Consider the following 22,703-nt stretch of genomic DNA (forward strand, 5'->3'; position numbering starts at 1 on the left):
TCACCATATTAGCCAGGCTGGTCTCGATCTCCTGACCTTGTGATCTGCCTGTCTCGGCCTCCCAAAGTGCTGGGATTACAGGCTTGAGCCACCGCGCCCGGCTTTCTTTTCTTTTTCTTTTTTTTTTTTTTTTGACACAGAGTCTCGCTGTGTCGCCCAGGCTGGAGTGCAGTGGCGCCATCTCAGCTCACTGCAAACTCTGCCCCACTGGATTCACACCATTCTCCTGCCTCAGCCTCCCGAGTAGGTGGGACTACAGGCGTCCGGCACCACACCCAGCTAATTTTTTGTATTTTTAGTAAAGATGGGGTTTCACCGTGTTAGCCAGGATGGTCTCCATCTCCTAACCTTGTGATCTGCCCACCTCAGCCTCCCAAAGTGCTGGGATTACAGGCATGAGCCACCGCGCCCGGCCTTATTTTTTTGTATTTTTAGTTGAGACAGGGTTTCACCATGTTGGCCAGGCTGGTCTTGAACTCTGGACCTCAGGTGATCCGCCTGCCTTGGCCTCCCAAAGTACTGGGATTGCAGGTGTGAGCCATTGCGCCTGGCCATTAGCTTACATTTTATTGCTAGGATTTATTAATAAAAGGATAATCCACATGGAATATGTGTTCTAGACATAGTAGCTGGGAACTGCTGTGAACAGCTTAAGCCAATTCTTTTAAATTGTTGGATATGTATCAGTGCATATGGGCAGTCTTATTAAATGTACACCAAATCAAAGGCCACTTCTGCCTCCAAGCTGATATATTAGGTGATTCTCATATCCACGCACTGGTATGATTCCTCAACTCTTTCTAAAGTATGTATGGTGGAAGAATTAGTTTGGAATGCGTAGAAAGTTTTTATATGTATTTTAAAAATTTTGTCTAAGGCCTAAAATTATCAGAACAAAGGAGGGTGACAGCCTGGCAAGGCATTCTTCCACATAGCTGTTCTTTAATATCTTCCTACAGAAAGTTTTTGTTATGCCAAACATGGATGATGTTTATATCACTATAATGCACTCAGCCATGGACCCTCGCTCCACTTCCTGCCTCCTGAAAGACCCACCTGTGGAGGCTGCTGATCAGCCATGATGGGTGATGTCAGATGTTCCCTGTATTGTGACATCCAGCTGGACGTGTGGGGTTCTTGGCCGCCATCTGTACTGTAGCACTGGCCTCTGTGCCACAGCTACTCTTTCTTAAAGGACTGCTTCTGCCCTCTGCCTGCCAGTGCCCATTCCACTGTGAGGTGTCATTCCCCGCATCCAGTGACAATTGTCTGGATTGCCTGCTGCAAAGCTTTGATTTGGCAAAGGAGACCATGGAAGAATCATGGTGGATCCAGAAGTTACAGGTGACCCACACCATGGCTTTTAAGTCTACCCAGTTTTGTGGCAGCAAATGAGCACAGTAAGAGCAAAGCTGAACAACTTGCCTCCTCTACTCCTCCAAAGCTTTTCTTCAGGCAGCCGGTGCACAGTGGGACTTTTTCACTTCTACACTTTGTATGCAGCCTTCCACACTTCCAGAGAATATCGGTGTGCAATGTGTCTGGAGGGTGGGGAGAGGAATTCTGTGAGCCTTTTCATTTCGGTGACAGAAGAGATGGGCAGAGCAACTTACTTTTTTTCACATTAAATTGTGCATTTGGGAAGCAAGTAGCCATAGAATATACACACACAATAACACGCTATCAGCTTGGGTAAGGACAGTGGAACTTATGTGAACATCTGGCAAAGCCATGAGATCAAACCATCCCAAGCCTTTTACCAATGAGGTACAACCACCTGGCTGCTAGCTAATCTTGAATGTTTTCCTGAGACAGGAGCGTATGTGAAAACATCAAACACTGCACAGAATGACAGGATGGGTCCTCTCATACAGATGGGTAGGGCCAGAAAGCCAGAACCACTTTTCCATCTGGTGTTTCCTGTATCCTCCAGGTTTTTATATGGGAATCGAAAGTTTGTTAATCTGATTGGGAGAGTTCCACAGGCAGATTTCCCTTCCTGAAGGCCAAAACGGAGAACTGCTCTCTTAAATTATTTCAAGAGTCAAGACCAAAAGTTTGCTCAATATCACACTACATCTCAAAATTAATGTTGCCAACTTAATTTTGTGCATTTGTGTCAGAATGCTTAGTTTACAAGGTTGGGGCTCTCTTATTGTGTAATTTGCTTCAAGAAGTAAACCTAACACCATTTTTTATTGTTTAAAGTTGCATTCAACGTCAAAATTACCTAGGGTAACTTTTGATAACTTACATCTGTGGACAAAGCTAATAGTGGTTTTTTAAACAGCACCTTGCCTGAACATGACTTTAAAGAAATTAATATATTGAAAACATGTTTGAATCCTTGATTATTTTAATTGCACCATTAAAACATTTGACTTAAATTGTTTGACCATTCCAGTTGGTGTACTGTTGATTTTTCATTGTGTAGGCCAATCTGCCTGTCACAGTCTGCGTGTCCTGGTCACTGGTCTTTATAATTGTTGTGCAATAACTAAAGGCTAAGGACTAGATGCACTATCGTGTAAAGAGATTACACATGACTGTACCATGTTGCACTTAATCAAATAGTATGTGGGGATTTAAAATCGCTTGCATTGTTTCACAAAATAAATATCTCATGTCAAATACTAGATAAGCATCTAAGTCATTTCTACTGAATCCTGTTGAGATAGGGGCACAAGTGAGTACCAAGCACCGGGGCCCTCACCTGGCAATGGCAGCTTTCACTTAACTGGCTTGGATCACTGCCCAGTCCTAAGGCTGCAAAGCCATCCTCACCACATCCCTTCAAATTAGGTGTCATTATCTTCAGCCCACATTTAAAGAATCCAGTGAAAGTTCATAACTGAGGGGGTAGGGCAGTGGTGCTCCTGGGCTGCAGTTTATACCCTTCATCGTCTAGTTATCTTCATTCGGGACACGTTCATTCATCGAATGCCCACGTAGTGAGCGCATACGTGCATCCTTGCCCACCACTGCTGCCTCGTACTCAGAACTGATGCACATTTCACTGGAGCCCTTGTGTAAGATCTTTTACCAACCATAGAATCTGGACTGTAACTAGGTGTCTATGTTGTCCCCAACTATATATAAAATCTACTTCATCTTCACAACCGCCCTATAATTTTTAACTGTTTAGGAGTGACAGATTAACCTACCCGAAGCTTTAGTCCCATGCTTGTCAAACATACTCTTGCATGGTGGTTGTTTGTAAACAGGTCGATTACCCTTTTAGTCAGGAGTTAACTCATGCAGTTCCACACTGAATCCGTTTATGTCAAGTACACAGCAGCCCTGCAGACGCCATTCCAAGCTGCCTTCAACTAAATCTGCGCGTCTGATGGCAGACACGACAGCTTGGGACTTATGTCGAACTCATGGCAAAGGCACAACGCGCGCGATGCACTCGGGGAGGGCTGGGGAACGCATGGGAGCACAGAGGGGCACTCACTACGCAGCAGTCCGCGTATCCCCGTCAGCCACCGTCCCCCTCACACGCCATTCCAGCCTTGGTATTACGGGTTGAGGCCTGTCGTGGCAAAATCCCTGGAAAATTGCCCAGCCTAGCAGCCGGACAGTCAGGTTACTAATTGTCGCTCGCGGTTAAAAGGGCCGCCCGCGGGGGGCCAAGCGGCCCCAGTTATGCGCAAGCACATGCTCTAGCGCTGCAGATTGACCCCCGGCGCCACGAGGAGGCTCGGCGGGGGCTCAAAGACAGCGCGCCGCCAACAACACACACCGACACCAGGGTTGGGTTCAAACCACTTTATTGAGAGGAATGGGGTGGCAAAACAGCAAGGACGATAAGACCCGACGTCCTCGGCTGGGAGCTACAAGAAAAGGAGAGTGATGGATGAGCCGGTGTGCGCTCGCCCGCCCGCCGGCCCCCTTCCTGTTTCGCTCGGGCCGGCTCAGACTCCAGTTCGCATCACCCGCGTCAGCAGTCTAACACGTGCTTTAATTGGAATGTCATCACAGCAGGCCGGCCTCCCCCGCCTCCCTGCTCCCGGGCCCCGAGCCCTGGTGCCCACCCAGCCACACGGCCCGCCTGGCAAACAACCTCACCTCCCGGAATCTGTAGGCGGTGAAAGGCTGAAGAATGGCGATGGCTTTCTCTTAAAGGAGCCGACCAGAGCTGGTGGGCGGGCTTTACTGCCACTAACCAATAGCAAGTTCAACTTGCGAGCACGTACAGTAAAGTTGTCTGGTGATTGGTAGTCCTTGCTGAATCCTCCAGAGGATAGATGGATCACATACCAACCATAGAGATGGGAGCCGCTCAGTCTCAAATCCTTTGCGTTTCAGCGTCTCGATCGCCACTTGCTAATGAGCGCGTTTCTCTGCAATCCGCAAAAGAATACCAAGAGCAGGGGACAAGTGATGCCTAACTTGAATGACATGTTCTGTGCCAGGAGCTAGGATAGGAGTTGAGAATGTAAAGTTGAAAACTGTCCCCGAGTGCAAAGTAACCTGTTGTGGTAGAAAGAGCTTGTATTGAAAGTGGACCGAAATGCACCACATCCTGACTTTGTGATGCGTTCGCTCTGTGACCTTGCTCAGTTAACCTTTCTGAGCTTCAATTTCTGGAAATTAGGAATACCCGGCTCCCTCCCCCCCACCCCCGCACACACACCGCGGGGGGGAAAAAAAAGTTGTAAGGATTAGGTGAATTAATTCCAATTGCCTGGCACGTTCTCAGTGGTAAACAAAGGTTTTCAAAGGGCAGGGTGATGTGGAAAACTTCCTGGGACTGCAAAACGTTAATAAATACTAAAATAGAGCTATGAACAGCCTACTGTAGAAGCCCAAAGGACAGAAAGGACAGAAACTTTGGGAAAGTTTCGCAGAGTTGATTGAGCCCATTCACTGGAAATACGGGTGGCTGAATGAGTTTGCTTAACTGGGTGGGGACACAGTACACCAGCAGTCACAGTCGCTGGTTATCTTTATTGCCTCCCTGTTTTCCTTGGAAATTCTTTTCCTTTTTTTCCTCTTAATACGGAACATTTATTGTTTTGTGTGTGTGTGTGTGATAGTGAAACCATTTCACCTTACGAGTTTGTAGTTGAATGGCCTCTTATTTTCCTTAATTTCTATATAGACTTTAAATTCAAACAATTCCTCTTTGGCGGGGAGTTGACTCACGCCTGTAATCCCAGCACTCTGGGAGACCAAGGCGGATGGATCACCTGGGGTCAGGAGTTCAAGAACAGCCTGGCCAACATGGCGAAACCCCGTCTCCACTAAAAATACAAAAATTAGCCGGGCGAGGTGGTGGGCGACTGTAATCCCAGCTACTCAGGAGGCTGAGGCAGGAGAATCGCTTGAACCTGGGAGGCGGAGGTTGCAGTGAGCTGAGATCGCGCCATTGCACTCTAACCTGAGCAACAGAGCAAGACTCCGTCTCAAAAAAAACCTCTTTAATCCAAAGCAATAATGACTTTGACAAGTGTTTAGTACCCTCTAGATTATTTATTTTTGTTGCTGTTTTAACTTTTGTTATTCAACATTTATTACATTATGGTACAGTTTCTGCATTGGGCAGTGTATGAAAGTTTTCTTTGTGATCTAAAATATCAGTTTTTATAAGTGTTCCACAGATTGTTGAAATGAAAATGTTTTCACTATCAGGTACAAATATGGTATAAAATATTTATTTATTAATTCAACCTTAGTTGTGTTGTAATTACTTGGTCCACAGCTCTATTTTGTGTATTATGTACTTGCTTGGAAGTTGGCTGTTGGCTTTGATTGTGATGTGTTAAGATTACGCCTCAAATACCAAATGCCAGTGAGGATGTGGAGCAACAGAAGCTTTGCTCCATTACTTTTTTTGTTTTGTCTTGTTTTGTTTTTTGAGACAGTCTCACTCTGTCGCCCAGGCTGGAGTGCAGTGGCACAATCTTGGCTCACTGCAACTTCCGCCTCCCAACTTCAAGCGATTCTCCTGCCTCAGCCTCCCGAGTAGCTGGAATTACAGGTGTGCACAATCATGTCCAGCTAATTTTTGTATTTTTAGTAGAAACAGGGTTTCACTATATTAGCCAGGCTGGTCTCGAACTCCTGACCTCATGATTCTCCCACCTTGGCTTCCCAAAGTGCTGGGATTACAGGCATAAGCCACCGCGCCCGGCCTGCTTTCTTTTCTTTTCTTTTCTTTTCTTTTTTCTTTTCTTTTCTTTTTTCTTTTTTTGAGACAGTCTGGCTCTGTCGCCCAGGCTGGAGTGTAGTGGCAGTATCTCAGCTCACTGCAACGTCTGCCACCTGGGTTCAAGCGATTCTCCTGCCTTGGCCTCCCTAGTAGCTGGGACTACAGGCACGGACCACCACGCCTGACTAATTTTTGTATTTTTAGTAGAGACGGGGTTTCACCATGTTGGCCAGGCTGGTCTTGAACTCCTGACCTCAAGTGATCCACCCGCCTCGGCCTCCCAAAGTGGGGATTACAGGCGTGAGCCACCGTGCCCAGACTGCTTTTTTGTTTTCTTGACAGTGTCTTTCAAAGAGGAGACGTTTTTAATTTTGATGAAAATCTAATTTATCAATTTTTTAATAGGTAGTGCTTCTGGTTTCATATCTAAGAAATCTTGGCCTAATATAGATTTTTCTTTTATATGGTTGCTTCTAGAAGTTTAATTTAATTTAATTTAATTTAATTTAATTTAATTTAATTTTTGAGACAAAATCTCGCTCTGTCACCAGACTGGAGTGCAGTGGCGCGATCTCGGCTCACTACAACCTCCAACTCCTGGGTTCAAGTGATTCTCCTGCCTCAGCCTCCCAAGTAGCTGGGATTACAGGTGCATGCCACCATGCCCGGCTAATTTTTGTATTTTTGGTAGAGACAGGGTTTCACCATGTTAGCCAGGATGGTCTCAATCTCTTGACCTCATGTTACGCCCACCTCGGCCTCCCAAAGTGCTGGGATTACAGGCGTGTGCCACTGCGCCCACTCTTCTAGAAGTTTTATAGTGTTTGCTCTCGCATTCAGGTCTATTATCTTTTTCAAGTTAATTTTTGTGTCCAGTGTGAGACAAGAGTTAGGTTCATTTGTTTGTGTATGGATATTCACTTGTTCCAGCACCATTTGTTGAAGAGAATATCCTTTCACTTAAATTACCTTGTCATGTTTGTCAAAAAAAAAAAAAAAAAAAAAAAAAAAAAGCCCATATATGAGTTGGTTTGTTTCTAAACAGCATCTTCTTTTGCACTGTTACCTATCTATCCTTATGCCAATACTATACCCTTAATTACTGTTGCTTTATAGTACGTCTTAAAATCAGATATACAAGATCTCTAACTTTGTCCTTTCTCAAAATTATTTTGGCTATTTTAGGTTGTTTGTATTTCCAGAAACAGTTTAGAATCCGCTTGTCAATTTCTACAAAAGACCTGTTGGAATTTTGCCTGAAATTGTATTGAATCTGTAGGTCAATTTGGGAATAATTGACATCTTAATAACACTCAGTCTTTCATCCCATGAATACAGTCTATTTCTGCATTTATTTTAAGTCTTATTCATTTCCCTCAGCAATGTCATAGTTTTCATTGTACAATCTTGCATATATTTTGTGAAATTTATCCCTCAGGATTTCATTTATAATGCTATTATGAATGACACTATTTTTATTCTTTTTTTTTAGTCAAGCTTCGGAGATGAGAGATACTATTTTTAAATTTCAGTTTCTAAGAGTTCATTGCTGGTATATAGAAATGCAATTTATATTAATTTAAATCTAATTTTACTAAAATTATTTTAATAAAATTTTGTTATTTTGTAAATTTTTGTAAATTGATTCCATCTTCTAATAGGGTGGGTACAACCAAGGGTGAACTTGAGAACTGGCTTCTATTTTTTGCCCCACCTCATCACAAGCTTTTTCTCAGGTGTCCTGGAAGCAGTTGAGGCAGAAAAGGCCCATGGATTATTTAGAAGAATTATGTTTAATTTCCAAATAGCAACCGGGCGTGGTGGCTCATGCCTGTCATCCCAGCACTTTGGGAGGCCGAGGTGGGTGGACCACAAGGTCAGGAGTTTGAGACGAGCCTGGCCAATATGGTGAAACCCCATCTCTACTAAAAATACAAAAAATTAGCAGAGCATGGTGACAGACACCTGTAATCCCAGCTACTCGGGAGGCTGAGACAGAAGAATCGCTTGATCCCAAGAGGCAGAGGTTGCAGTGAGCCCAGATCGTGCCACTGCACTCCAGCCTGGGTGACAAAGCGAGACTCTGTCTCAAACAAACAAACAAACAAACAAAAATAGCCTGGGTGTGGTGGCTCAAGCCTGTAATCCCAGCACTTTTGAGAGGCCTAGGCAAGTGAATCAGGAGGTTAGGAGTTCAAGACCTGCCTGGCCAAGATGGTGAAACCCATCTCTACTAAAAATACAAACATTAGCTGAGTGTGGTGGCGGGTGCCTGTAATTCCACTACTCAGGAGGCTGAAGCAGAGAATTGCTTGAACCTGGGAGGTGGAGGTTGCAGTGAGCTGAGATCGCACCACTGCACTCCAGCCTGGTCAACAGAGTGAGACTTGGTCTCAAAAAATAAACAGAAATTAAAAATAGAATTTTCTAGTTCTAATGTTTTACTAATATCAATAGATATTAGAATTTTCTAGTTTCTAATGTTTTACTAGTATCAATAGAATGTTTTACTAATATCTAGTTTAATTCTGTTGTGGTCAAAGAATATGCTCTGTATAATTTCAGTCCTTTTAATTATTTTGTGTATTAACTTTTTTTTTTTTTTTTTTTTTGAGTCGGAGTCTTGCTCTGTCCCCCTGGCTGGAGTGCAGTGGCGTGATCTCAGCTCACTGCAAGCTCCGCCTCCCAGGTTCCCGCCATTCTCCTGCCTCAGCCTCCTAAGTAGCTGGGACTACAGGCGCCCACAACCGCGCCCGGCTAATTTTTTGTATTTTTAGTAGAGACGGGGTTTCACCGTGGTCTCGATCTCCTGACCTTGTGATCCGCCCGCCTCAGCCTCCCAAAGTGCTGGGATTACAGGAGTGAGCCACCGCGCCCGGCCATGTATTAACTTCTTTATTACTGCATAACAAATTAATTACCCTGGAGCTTGGTGTGGTTTAAAACAACAGGCATTTATTATCTCACGGCTTCTGTGAGTCAGAAATTGGGGAGCACCTTAGTGCTGTGATTCTGGCTTAGGGTCTCTTATGAGGCTGTAATCAGGATGTCACCCAGGTCTGTAGGCTTGTCTGGAGCATCTACTTCCAGCCTCACTCAGATGCTGTTGGTAAGAGGTCCCCATCCCTCACCCTGTGGGCCTCGCCTTCACACCACTTGTGACATGGCAGTTGGCCGGTGTCCCGCAGAGTAAGTGCTCCTGCAAGATGGGGAGGATGGGGGAACACGATCTGTGATGTCTTTTATAATCCATCTTGGAAGGGGCATCATCACTTCCCACATTCTGTTGGTCACTTAGACCACCACCTCTGGTACCATGTGGGCAAGGACTACACCAGGGCATGACTACCAGGAGTTAGGGATTTGGGGGAGCCATCTCAGAGGCTGGCTATCATATTGAGACTTATTTTATTGCCCAGCATATGGTCTATCTTGACTTGAAAAGAAATTTTCATTTTGAATATATTTGTTTATTTAAGACAGAGTCTTACTCCATTGCCCAGGCTGGAGTGCAATGAAGCAATCTCAGCTCACTGCAACCTCTGCCTCCTGGGTTCAAGCAATTCTCATGCCTCAGCCTACTAAGTAGCTGGGATTATTACGGGCATGCACCACCACGCCCAGCTAATTTTTATTTTTTTTTTGTATTTTTAGTAAAGACAGGATTTTACCATGTTGGCCAAGCTGGTCTTGAACTCCTGACCTCAAGTGATCCACCCACCTCGGACTCCCCAAGTGCTGGGATTACAGGCATGAGCCACTGCACCTGGCCTATATTTTTAAAGATTTATTTATTTATTTTTATTTTATTTTTGAGACAGGGTCTCACTCTGTCACCCAGGCTGGAGTGGAGTGCAGTGGTGCAATCATGGCTCACTGCAGCCTCGACCTCCTGGACTCGAGAGATCCCTGGGCCTCAGCCTCCTGAGTAGCTGGGACTACAGGCGTGCACTACCATGCCCGGCTAAGTTTTTACATTTTATTTTAGAGATAGAGTCTCATTATGCTGGTCACGCTGGTCTTGAACTCCCAGTCTCAAGCAATCCTTCCACCTCTGCCTTCCAAAGTGCTGGGATTACAGGTGTGAGCCACTGCGCCACCCTCTTTTGCTTTTCTTTTCTTTTTTTTTTAATTGGGCAACACTTCATTCCATAAAATAGAATAAGTGTTTCCAGAATGTGTATTCTTTTGTTGTTGGGTATAATGTTTTGTAAGTGTAAAGGAGATCGAGGTAGTTGATAGTGTTATTCGAATCTCAATGGAGCGTGGCGATTTTGCCATCCAGGGGACATTTGGCAATATCTGGAGACACTTTTGGTTTTCACAACTAGGAGGGATGCCACTGACACCTATTAGGTGGTGTTATGGGTTGTGTCCTCCAAAAGGAAATGCTGAAGCCGGCCAGGCATGGTGGCTCATGCTTGTAATCTCAGCACTTTGGGAAGCCGAGGCAGGAGAATTGCTTGAGGCTAGGATTTCAAGACCAGCCTGGGCAACAAACAAGACCCCGATCTCTACAAAAAAAGTTAGCCAGCCACAGTGATTTGTGCCCGTAGTCCCAGCTACTCAGGAGGCTGAGGCAGGAGGATGACTTGAACCCAGGAGTTGGAGGCTGCAGTGAGCCATGATCATGCCACTGCACTCAAGCCTGGGTGACAGAGTGAAACTCTGTCAAAAAAAAAAAAAAAAAAAAAAGTTGTAACCCTAACCCCCATCACCTGTGAAAGTGACCTTATTTGGAAACAGGGTCTTTATAGATATAATCAAGGTGAGTTCATAGGATGGGCCCTAATCCAATTTGATTGGTGTTCTTATAAGAAGCAGGAAATTTGGACACAGAGACACCTGAGGAGAAAACAGTCATTTGAGGACAGAGGTAGAGATTGGAGTTAGTCTGCACAAGCCAAGGATACCTGGGGCTCCCAGAACCTGGAAGATGCATAGAAGGACCCTTCTCTAGAGGATTCGGAGACAGCGTGGCCCTGCCAACAGTTTTATGTCAGACTTCTAGCCCAAAAACTGTGAAAGAATAAATTTCTGTTGTTTTAGATCCACCCAGTTTGCAGTACTTTGATATGGCAGCCTTAGGTAACTCATACAGATAAAGACCAGGGATACTGCTAAACATTCATACATGCGTTTGTTTGTTTGTTTGTTTGTTTCTTTATTTTTGTAGAGACGAGGTTTCACCATGTTGCCTAGGCTGGTCTCAAACTCCTGGACTCAAGCGATTCCCTCTCCTTGGCCTCGAAAAGTGCTAGGATTACAGGCGTGAGGCACCACACCTGGCCTGTTGCTAAACATTCCACAATGCACAAGACAGCCCCCCCCAACAAAGACTGAGCTGGGACAAGTACAAATAAAATTAAAAACTTGTCAGGCACGGTGGCTCATGCCTGTAATCCCAGCACTTTGGGAGGCTGAGGTAGGCGGATCCCCTGAGGTCAGGAGTTCAAGAACAGCCTGGTCAACATGGTAAAACCCCGTCTCTACTAAAAATACAAAAATTAGCCGGGCATGGTGGCACACCTATAGTCCCAGCTACTCAGGAGGCTGAGGCAGAAAAATCACTTGAACCCAGGAGGCAGAGGTCGCAGTGAGCCGAGATCGCGCCACTGCACACCAGCCTGGGCGACAGAGTGAGACTCCATCTCAAATAAATAAATAAATAAATAAATAAATAAATAAATAAATAAAACTTAAATTATTTGGCCAAAAATGTCAGTAACACAGAGGCTGAAAATCTTGTCTTATAATTTAGTGTTTGCCTACTTATCCTATCAGTAAATGAGTGTTGAAATCTAATCTAATTGTGGGTTTATTTTTTTCACCCATCAATTGCTTCAATTTTTGCTTCATGTATTTTCAAACTGTTTTTAGGTGTTTACACGCTTAGGATCGCTATGTTTTGTTCATGAATAGACTCTTTTATCATTGTGAAATGCCACTTTTTATCTATGGTAACATTCTTTGTATTAAAGTCAGTTTGGCCAATGTCAGTATAACCTTTCCAACTTTCTTATCATTTCACAAGGTCTATCTTATTTTTCTCCATCTTTTCACTTTTAGCCGACCTATGCCTTTGTATCTGAAGCTTAATTTTTGTAGTCATCATATCATGGTCTTGATTTTTTTCAGCTTGGTCATTTTCAGCCTTTTACTTGGCCTGTATAGACCATTTACATTTTTATAATAGCTTTATTGAAGAATAATTTACGTACCGTACAATGAACTCATTCAGGTTAAAAATTCAGACTGGACACCGTGGCTCATGGCTGTAATCCCAGCACTTTGAGAGGCCAAGGTGGGAGGATCGCTTGAGCCCAGGAGTTGGAAACCAACTGGGGCAACATAGCGAGACTCATCTCTACAAATAATAATAGAAAAAATTAGCCAGGCATGGTGGCGGGGCACCTGTAGTCCCAGCTACTCGGAAGGCTGAAGCAGGAGAATTGCTTGAGCCCAGGAGGGTGAGGCTGTAATGAGCCATGATCATTGTGTTCATAGAGAGCACCACTGCACTGTAGCCTGGGCAACAAAGTGAAACTTCGTCTCAAAGAAAATAAATAAAGTACAAATTCAATGGCTTTGGTGTATTAACGGAGTTATGCAGCCATCACTGCAATCGACTTCAAAATATTTTCATTAACCCAAAAAGAAATCCACACTTCTTTATCATCACTCTCCAGTCCTCCCCATCTGCTTCCCCTACCCTAAGCAACCACTAGTCTACTTTCTGTCTTTCTAGATTTGGACATTTATATACACAGAATGGTGTGACATGTGGTCTTTTGTGACTGGCTTCTTTCACTAAGCATAATGTCCTCAAGGTTCATCCCTATTAGAGCATGTATCAATACTCCATTGCTTTTCAGTTGTCAAATATTCCACTAAATAGATAATGCCATATTTTGTTGATCCATTTTGGTTGATGGACACTTGGGTTGGTTCCACTTTTTGACTATTATGAACCATGCTGCCATGAACATTTGTGCACAGGTTTTTGTATGGGTGTGTATTTTCATTTCTCTTGGGGAAGTATTTGCTTTTTAATTGGGAAGTTTCCCTCATTTTTTTTTTTTTGTAATTTACTATGCTGACTATGTTTTGTTTCATTTTGTTTCATCTTCTGTAGTAATTTGTAATCAAGCCACCTTTTAAAATTTTCTAAGTTCTCTCTAGTATTTTCTAAGTCTCTCTAGTTAGTAATATTACGTAATTTTACATATATATATAAATTATATATCTAATTTCAGAATGCTTTTTATTTTAATAGAAAACATAAAGTAACTAACCAGCTCACACAACTTGAAAACCCAGAGGAACCACAGCCGGGTGCAGTGACTCACACCTGTAATCCCAGCATTTTGGGAGACTGAAGTGGGCAGATCACTTGAGGTCAGGAGTTTGAGACCAGCCTGACCAACATGGTGGAATCCCATCTCTACTAAACACACAAATTAGCTGGGCATGGTGGCATACACCTGTAGTCCCAGCTACTTGGGAGGTTAAGGCACGAGAATCACTTGAACCCAGGAGGCAGAGGTTGCAGCGAGATGAGATTGTGCCATTCCACTCCAGCCATGGTGACAGAGCAAGACTCCATCTAAGAAAACAAACAAACAAAAAAACCAAGGAGCCAGACTCCAGGCAGCACTTGCACCGTGGCCCCACTCAGCCACCGTGCTAACAGCATCATCCTAAGGGAAGACCCAGCAGCTCCTGGGCTCCCTGCTCCCTCACATGCATTCCCCCTGAAGGTTTTTCATGTCATGGGCTCACCCTGAACCGATTACTGTGGAAAGGGCCTTCATGAAGTTACTCAGTGCTTTCCTTTCCCCAGGCCTTTGTTCAGATCCTCCTTGTCCCCCTAGAATGTCCTCTCCAGTCGGATCTGACAGATGGCACATTCCAGACATCACTTCTTCCATGAAGCCCTCCCTGCTCTATCCATTCACCACCTTCCTTCCTGATCTCTCTCAATGACCGAAGTTCTGTTTCTCTAAGTTTATTCCCTCCCTCTTGTGCTTTTCACAGTTCATCTTTATTATTATTATTATTTTTTAGATGAAGTTTTGCTCTTGTCGCCCAGGCTAGAGTGCAATGGTGCAATCTTGGCTCACTGCAACCTCCGCCTCCTGGGGTTCAAGTGATTCTCCTGCCTCAGTCTCCCAAGTAGCTGGGACTAAAGGCGTCTGCCACCATGCCTGGATAATTTTTGTATTTTTAACAGAGACAGGGTTTCACCATGTTGGCCAGGCTGATCTCAGACTCCTGACCTCAGGTGATCTGCCTGCGTTGGTCTACCAAATTGCTGGGATCACAAGCGTGTGCCACTATGCCCGGCCTTCATGGTCAGTCTTGTACCTTGGTTATTTCTCTGCATGTCCTGTATCAACCTGCAAATTCTCTAATATTCCTTTACGGCACTAATCCTTAGTACTTGGAAGCCTTCAGTGATTTGTGTTGAATGAATGAACGGCAGTTATCCATGCAGAGGTCAAAGATGAAGTCATCTGCAAAATGAAGCTGACTACATTATGGCTAAAGTCCCTTTCTGCTCTAAAATTTGATATATAAAATATGTTAAATGAGTCCTCCTAGTGAGAAAGGAAAGAGAGAATAGATAAGGTCTGCATATTAAGCCTCAGGCAACGTACTAGCTGGCCACAGGGCTTCATGCCTGTAATCCCAGCACTTTTTTTTTTCTTTTTGAGACACAGTCTCACTCTGTCACCCAGGCTGGAGTGCAGTGACAGGATCTTGGCTCACTGCAATCTCTGCCTCCGGGATTCAAGTGATTCTCCTGCCTCAGCCTCCCAAGTAGCTGGGACTACAGGCACATGCCACCACGACTAGCTAATTTTTGTATTTTTAGTAGAGACAAGGTTTCACCATATTGTCCAGGCTGGTCTCAAACTCCTGACCTCGTGATCCACCCACCTTGGCCTCCCAAAGTGCTGGAATTACAGGCGTGAGCCACCGCGCCGGGCCAAATCCCAGCACCCTGGGAGGCTGAGGCAGGCTGATTGCTTGAGCTCATGAGTTTGAGACCAGCCTGGGCAACAAAGTGAGACCCACTCCCCCGGCCTGTGCAAAAAATACAAAAATTAGCTGAGTGTGGTGGTGCGTGTCTGTGGTCCCAGCTACTTCGGAGGCTGAGATGAGAGGATGGTATGCCCCTGGGGGTTTTAGCCTGGGAGGTAGAGGTGGCAGTGAGCCTAGATCACGCCACTGCACTCTAGCCTGGGCAATAGACCCAGACCCTGACTCAAACCCCGTCCCCACCCCCGGCCCTCCCCCCACCAAAAAAAACAAAACACAGAATCTGGAAGGAGGGAAAAAAAAGCAGAGACACAGGAGGAAAGCCAGAAAATGGTAATATCCAAGGAGGAAAAGTTCCAGAGGAAAGAACCCTCAATATACCTGAATTGAAAAGAAGCCCAGTGAGGGGGGGTGGGGGGAACAAACCCAGGAATTAGGTCCAATGGGATTTTAAAAGGGGAAGAATGTTTACGAGGTGCTTGAGAGAAGTTTCCAGAGAGTTCTGTGGAATTAAGCCAGACCTCAGGGGATTAGGACGGCCTGGCCAGTGAGGAAGTGGAGGTACTGTGAGAGATGGCCATTTCCATCTTGGTGCTGCCTTGGCCCTTTGAGAATATTAATGTACTGTAAACTGGGGACACTGGAAACTTTCTGTGGCCGCGTATAGACTTGGCACAAGTGGGTGTGAAATATAACACCCAGAGACAAGTGAACAAATAACCAGTCAGGATTAGCCTAAGCTACCCCACAGGATAGAACCTGGGAGTGCGGTGGTAAGTGACGGGTGCCAGGTAGCGGGGGAGGAGCCTTGTCTCTTAAAATTAAATAACGTCCACTACATCAGGCAAAGGTCATGGTCTTAGAGTAAAGATAAGACAAGATAATACCATAAAGCATGTAGTTGCATATTTCCAAACAGCAAACAGCCAATACACAAAAAATAAGAAATAATCACTTTTTACTCCTTATGGTATAATGTGAAAAAAAAAAATCAGTTTTGCAACCTACGAAAGTGTGTAGTGAGTGAGATTCTGTGGTAAAGGGAAGTTCTTAGAATGAGTGTCACAATCTTTTCAAATCCAGTCATCCTAGAACAGGAAGAGCCAAAGTCCTATTTACCTAAAAACCAAAGAGCTCACGGTGAGAACAACTTTTAAAATGTCCCTTAAACTTCAGGGGAGGACTGAGATAAGAACTTAGCTTGCTATCAGAGACTCTTGATTCATTGTTGTTTGTTTGTTTTTGTTTGTTTGTTTGTTCATTTTGTTTTGAGACAGGATCTCGCTTTGCTGCCCAGGCTGGAGTGCAGTGGTGCGATCACAGCTCACTGCAGCCTCCACCTCTCAGACTCAAGTGATCCTCTCACCTCAGCTTCCAGAGTAGCTGGGACTACAGGTGTGCACCACTGCACCTGACTAATTATTTTATTTTTTTGTAGGGACAAGGTGTCACTATGTTGCCCAGACTGGTTTCAAACTCTTAGGCTCAAGATATCTGCCACCTCAGCCTTCCAAAGTGCTGGGATTATAGGTGTAAGTCACAGCGCCTGGCCCCTTTATTGTTGTATTAATATTTATCCCATAACTACTCCACACACGCTGTAAGTTCAGTTCTAGAAGCAGCAGCAGCGATATCACTAAAAAAAAAAAAAAAAAAAAAAAAAAAAAAAATCTGACTTGATTTATTCTGATAAACATACCGTTCCTTTGAAATGTTACTGGAGTTTTCAACCATGACCTTTCTTTCTGGTTTTACTAGATTTTTCTTTCAAGTCTCCTCCTTCAAAGGTATCTATCCTCTCACTAGCTATCTGCAAATCAACCTCACAAGCATTTTTAAATGAGATTTTAAAGGGTTTTAAACACAAATGGGACAGGCACAAACTCCTTTTTGGGTCATAATTTATTCCACTAGAGGGCGACATTTGCTAAACTAAAAGGGATTCATGGCTGCAGGGATCAAGGCTGGACATCAAGATTGAACTGGAGCCCTGGATCTTGACTGTCTTCAGTGCACAGTGGAAACTGTAAAACGCACAGGTATCTGGGCTCTGCCCCTGGACATTGTGAATCAGTCAGGGAAAGGGGTACAAGAAATTATTGGAAATAGGTTTTTTATTTCTTTTTTTTTTTTTTTGAGATGCAGTCTCACTCTGTCGCCCAGGCTGCAGTGCAGTGGTGCAGTCTTGGCTCACTGCAACCTCTGCCTCCCGGGTTCAAGCGATTTTTCTGCCTCAGCCTCCCGAGCAGCTGGGACTACAGGCGCACACTGCCACGCCTGGCTAATTTTTGTATTTTTAGTTGAGACGGGGTTTCACCATGTTGCTCAGGCTGGTCTTGATCTCCTGACCTCGTGATCCACCCGCCTTGTCCTCCCAAAGTGCTGAGATTACAGGTGTGAGCCACCACGCCCAGCTTTTTATTTCTATTTTTTGGAGACAGGGTCTTGCTCTGTCGCCCAGGCTGGAGTGCCATGGCACGATCAAAGCTCACTGCAGCCTTGACCTCCCGGGCTCAAGCCATCCTCCCGCCTCAGCTTCCCAAGTCACTGGAACTACAGGTGTGAACCGCCATGCCTGACTAATTTTTTGTTTTTTTTTTTTCTTTACAGAAACAGTGTCTCACTATGTTCCCCAGGCTGGTCTTGCTCTCAAGCAATCCTCCTGCCTCGGCCTTCCAAAGTGCTGGGATTACAGGCATGAGCCACCATGCCTGGCCTGGAAATCTATTATTTTTGTTTGTTTTTGTGTGTGTGTGTGGGGGGGGGGGTTTTGTTTGTTTTGTTTTTGTTTTTGTTTTTGTTTGCTCTCCAAGTTTGGGAACCAGTGGTTTAAAGAGAAGTGAAGTGAAAATAAGATTTTCTCCCACCTCCCCATAGTCAGGTCCTGCTGCAGTTCTTTGTTGAATCTGATGTATATATATTTTTTACACTGATGGAAAAGGGGGCTTATCTTTACACTAAGACCATGACCTTTGCTTTATTCAGTGGATGTTATTTAATGTGATTTGCAAAAAGGTCATTTACTGCCCATTTTCAGGTCTTTTATATGGGCAGGTCCACTTCAAAGGCACCCTACAAAATATTCCATTTCTGTTTGTGTTTATCAGTGCTGCCAGCTTTTACTTTATCATAAGCAAAAAGCTGCCTAAAGAAGTACTTGACTGTGGAGCAAGATTATGGGCAATGCCACCATAAATAAAACCAGTGCTTATCAGTCTGGATTGCCAATCAAGTGGAGAAGTGCATGAAGTATGTGGACGATGCATAAGAAATTCAGAGAACGGGGCTGGGTGCGGTGGCTCACGCCTGTAATCCCAGCACTTTAGGAGGCAGGGGCAGGCAGATCATGAGGTCAGGAGTTCGAGACCAGGCTGGCCAACATGGTGAAACCCCGTCTCTACTAAAAATACAAAAATTAGCCGGGCGTGGTGGTGGGCGCCTGTAATCCAGCTACTTGGGAGTCTCAGGCAGGAGAATCGCTTGAAACCGAAAGGGCAGAGGTTGCAGTGAGCCAAGATCATGCCACTGCACTCCAGCCTGGGCAAAAGAGTGAAATTCCATCTCAAAAAAAAAAGAAAAAAAGAAAAAAAAAGAAAAAAGAAATTCAGAGAACATGTAACAGTGCAATTAAGCCCTGGGGATTTAGTCCAACTGAGTGTAAGATAAATAATACCTACCTGGCCAGGCTTCTTGGAACAGATTTTTTTTTTCTTTCTAAGATCTTTAAAACTGATTTATGAGTGAAATTGAGGTCAGCATTCCTCTTTGTGTTTCATCTGCTGATGTTACAGGGTCACAGTGACATTTTGAATTGTAAAAGGGCTGCCAGAGTTCCAGTACAGCGAATTTTTCCCTCGTAGACTTACTCTGAGAAAAAGCACCAGCGGGGGGATGTGAAAGTGACATTTTTCAGTCACGCTTCTCTTTTAAGTTAAGTATACAGGGTCTAACAGATGCTGTTGTCAGCTGGTAAACTGGACAGGTAATCATTAAAGAGGTCCTCCCAAGCCAGGTGTCATGGGGCACACCTGTAGTCCCAGCTACTGGGGAGGATCTCCTGGGGAGGAGTTCGAGAGCAGCCTGGGCAACATAGTGAGACCTCATCTCTAAAAATAAAAGATAAAAGGTCAAGAAATAAAGAGCTCCTCCCAGTTTCAGGGCTGTAGGCCTCTCTGGACACCCAGCTACACTGCTCAGGAGTGCTGGGTCTCTCAGTACATCTCTCTGCCAATCCCAAACCTCTGTTTGAACTTAGACATGCAGGTAACACTTTTCAAAATGTTTCTACTGTCTTCACAGTTGCCAAGATTCTTCCCACTCTTACAGAGATGCGTTGGAGTCTCCAGCATGCGGTAGGGATTAGTCCCTTCATTGTAATCCAGGCCTAGGGGGTTAGGAATGGGGAGCTCTATTTGCAGGATTTGGACTTATTATCATTTTGGTCTGTTTTAGTTGGATAAGACTGACCACAATGCACACAGACTGGACATTTGGCCAGTCCCCCACTACTACTGTGTTGTTTTGTCTAGAATTGCTTATTCTTTTCCTTCAAATTCGAAAAATCTTAGGCTCTCATATGAGCAAGTCAGGAAAAATTAGAGAATGTCATAGCCCTGTTTTCTTTTTCCCCTAGGATAAGTTAGATAACTTTCCTTGGGCTCCAAATCTCAGTTTACTCTCTTTCCTTGCAAAAGACGTGTCCTCCCTCCCCATGTCCCTCTCAGTGGAGGCCAGTGCCAGTGACCAAAAAGCTGCCGAGCTCTTTAACTCTAATTAGTAGTCCACACCCTCACACAGACCTTGCAGGAGGCCTCAACCCACCCACTCCCTCCAACGAGTTGTGACGCAGGCCATCTCAAACTTCACATCCACACGTGTCACATCAACGCACGTGACACAAGTGGCCGAATTGGTTTCCTCCTTATAATTTTTGGTGAGTGACTTGGCCGTGGTTCATTCCAAACGGAACTGATGGCTGTTGGATGTGACTTGAGGGGAATTCCTGAGGGCAAGGAAAAGGAAGAAAGAGGCCCTGGAGGAGACGAGGCACAGCTGGAGAACCCTAGGGCTGTGAACACTGCGACTGCCCCGCGGGGCAGCTGCGCCGTGTTTGCTGGAAGCCTCCGGTAGCTGCTGAAACCTTCGCTCCAGAGGTCGCCTCAGTAAACCTCGCCGATGAGTCCACCACGGCGGAAAGACGAAAAGGGGGCTTCTAGGCACCCTGGACCGCCCGTGTCCCGCCCTTTTCCCCGATGAAGTCTGACGCGGCAGGTCCCTTGGCAGGGTTAATGGGACCACCTGGTGGGGCAATGCCGGTCTTTCCCAGCCACAGACAAGCTTCGCGCCTCGATCACCCAGCGCCCCCAGACGCTGGATGCCGAGGCCTGGTCCTTCATAGCCGCCGCCGCCTCCTCAGGAGCAAAGCCAGCCAGATGCCAGCACCGCCTTCGGCCCCGCCCCGAGCCAGCCCCTCCCACACCCCCTCCCGGGACACGCCCTCGGCCCGCCCTCATCCCCGCCCCCATCTCCGCCCCAATCACGCCCCTGGGTTGGCCCCGCCCCGTCCCCGCCCCCAACCCCGCCCCGACCGGAAGAAGCCGAGGCACCCGGCGCTTATAGGGCCGGGAATGGGGGTGCCGCCGTCGCCTAGTCAGCTCTGCGTCCGCTGAGGCTAGGTCGCCGCCTCGCTGTCGTCGCGGCGCCCCCGCCCCGTCCTCTGTCCGTACCGCCCCCGGAGTCAGGGCCGAGTCCTCGCCATGCCGGCCCGGCGGCTGCTGCTGCTGCTGCTGACGCTGCTGCTGCCCGGCCTCGGGGTGAGTGACCCGGGAGCGTGGGGTGGAGGACAGCTCGCGACGGCCGGGTCGGGGCCGGGGCAGCGTCGCGCCGGCCGTCGGGGCTGGAGTCCGAGCTGGGAGCGTGGCGGCGGCCAGAGGCCCCGTGCGCCCCGCGGAGGGAGGCTCGGGCCGGGAGTAGGAGGCGGCGCCGGGCCAGGAGAGCTTCCCTGACTGGAGTCGCGGCCCCACCGAGGTGTCGGCCGCCCGAAGAGCCTCCCAAGCCAGCGCGGCTGTCACGGGCAGCGGCTCCCCGGACCCCGCAGGCTCGGGCGCAACTTCGTGGCGCCCTGGACGGCACCTGCGGGTCCCAGAGGGCCCCGGCCTGGGGAGGCCGCCCACCTGCGGGACCCTCCTTCTCGCGGGTGGGCGCCGGCGCTGCCTGGCGGGGGCCGCGGGAGGAGCCGAAAGGGCACTGGGATCCAGGGGAAGGGTCTGTCCTGCGCTTCGAATCTGTGTTTGAACTTTTTAAAAATTCGAAAACTTTGGGGAACGAATGCAACAGGGAGTAAGGACTCTCACCCCAGAGCTGGCTTCTGCCACTTGCCCTGCCGGTTTCTTGGTACTGGGAGGCTCCAGGCTTCCTTCTGTGCACCGAGACTTCCTTGAGCAAGTGGAGCTGTGGGAAGTGCACTCTTGGAAGATCCCGCATGGGTTCGAGGTGAGGCTGCTTCAGAAGCTCAAATGAAAGACTGTCTCCTCGTGGGAGAGCACCTGGGGTCATCAGAAATGGCTTTTCATCTTTTTTCTGGAGGAGACGAATGATAGGGCCTGGTTTACATTCATTTAACTATTTATGACCTTCACTCAGCTGTGGATTTGGAGACATTTTGTGGGAGACTTGGCTTTTTTTTTTTTTTTTTCTGGTTGGAAGAACCTAAATTAGCGAGTGTTTTTCACAAAATGTATTGTTCAGGATGTGAGCGTGGCAAATGTGTCCGTGTTCTGTTTAATGACCTCTTTAAACGTACTGTGTACTCTTTAATAGGGATATCATGTACCAAGTGTTCCAGTAGAACACTGACATGTGTGTGCCTGTGTGCCAGCCACCGCGTGAACTCTGGAGGTTTTGCATTTTAGGTAAATAACTGTCTGTACTCTTGGAGTAACAAGAATTTGGAAACAGACGAAGTAAATAAATAAGGTCACCTTTTTCAAATTGGGGTTTTTGTTTTTGTTTTTTTTAAATAAAGGAAAATTTGTAGACACTTTCTTTATAATAGAACTTGTGGAAGTTAAGTTTTTCTTTAAAATAAAAACCCCACTTCTACAACTAAGGTCAGGTTTTGAACCTGAGCATCTCACTTTGGATTGGTAACTACTGCCTGTCATCTGTTCACAAATGAGGGTGTAAGTAGAATGACCAAATGTTAGACATGGAATTCGATCATTTCATATCGTCAAGGGATAAGTGTATATGGTTTCCTTTGCCACATCTTTCCTTTTGCTACCTTTTCACTGGATTCTAGTGTTTGGTTATTGAATAACTTAGGCTAAAGAGCCAAAAATAACGATTTAGCTTTAGTTGGAACTATAGTTTCAGTTCGTGTAAATATTTCCAATTTGTATTTAGAAATCCAAACTTCTCAGAGTTCATGATAAAATATTCTAGACCCTTATGAAAAGGTTATAGTTTAGTGTAACTACTATTTAGGTGAAAGTTCAGGCCA

At 45.9% G+C, this 22,703-nt stretch overlaps 2 protein-coding genes, 1 long non-coding RNA gene and 2 other non-coding genes across 8 annotated transcripts in view; 2 read left to right on the plus strand and 3 right to left on the minus strand.

Annotated features, from left to right (window-relative positions):
• Positions 1 to 2,636, plus strand: part of TEX2 (testis expressed 2) — a 116,138-nt gene extending 113,502 nt beyond the window's left edge. For all 4 annotated transcript variants that reach the window (XM_050765791.1, XM_050765794.1, XM_050765793.1 and 1 more), the window contains exon 12: positions 960 to 2,636. In XM_050765791.1, the coding sequence (XP_050621748.1) occupies positions 960 to 1,082 (123 nt within the window). In that variant the 3' untranslated portion in view covers positions 1,083 to 2,636. The remainder of the gene's footprint in view (positions 1 to 959) is intronic.
• A 958-nt stretch (positions 2,637 to 3,594) lies between these two features.
• LOC126940055 (small nucleolar RNA SNORA76) lies at positions 3,595 to 3,727 on the minus strand. The gene has a single exon (XR_007720579.1). It is a non-coding gene; the product is annotated as a small nucleolar RNA SNORA76 (small nucleolar RNA).
• Positions 3,728 to 3,756: 29 nt separating this feature from the next.
• LOC126939931 (uncharacterized) lies at positions 3,757 to 4,549 on the minus strand. Its single transcript, XR_007720504.1, has 2 exons — positions 4,072 to 4,549; positions 3,757 to 3,836 (listed from the first exon to the last, which is right to left on the minus strand). It is a non-coding gene; the product is annotated as an uncharacterized LOC126939931 (long non-coding RNA).
• LOC126940040 (small nucleolar RNA SNORD104) lies at positions 3,916 to 3,985 on the minus strand. The gene has a single exon (XR_007720565.1). It is a non-coding gene; the product is annotated as a small nucleolar RNA SNORD104 (small nucleolar RNA).
• Positions 4,550 to 20,809: 16,260 nt separating the features above from the next.
• ERN1 (endoplasmic reticulum to nucleus signaling 1) overlaps positions 20,810 to 22,703 on the plus strand; it is a 91,615-nt gene continuing 89,721 nt past the window's right edge. The window contains exon 1 of the mRNA XM_050764923.1: positions 20,810 to 21,015. Coding sequence (XP_050620880.1) covers positions 20,959 to 21,015 — 57 coding nt within the window. The 5' untranslated portion in view covers positions 20,810 to 20,958. The remainder of the gene's footprint in view (positions 21,016 to 22,703) is intronic.

Source organism: Macaca thibetana, chromosome 16 (genome assembly GCF_024542745.1).
Source record: "Macaca thibetana thibetana isolate TM-01 chromosome 16, ASM2454274v1, whole genome shotgun sequence".
In the NCBI taxonomy this organism is placed as follows: domain Eukaryota; kingdom Metazoa; phylum Chordata; class Mammalia; order Primates; family Cercopithecidae; genus Macaca; species Macaca thibetana.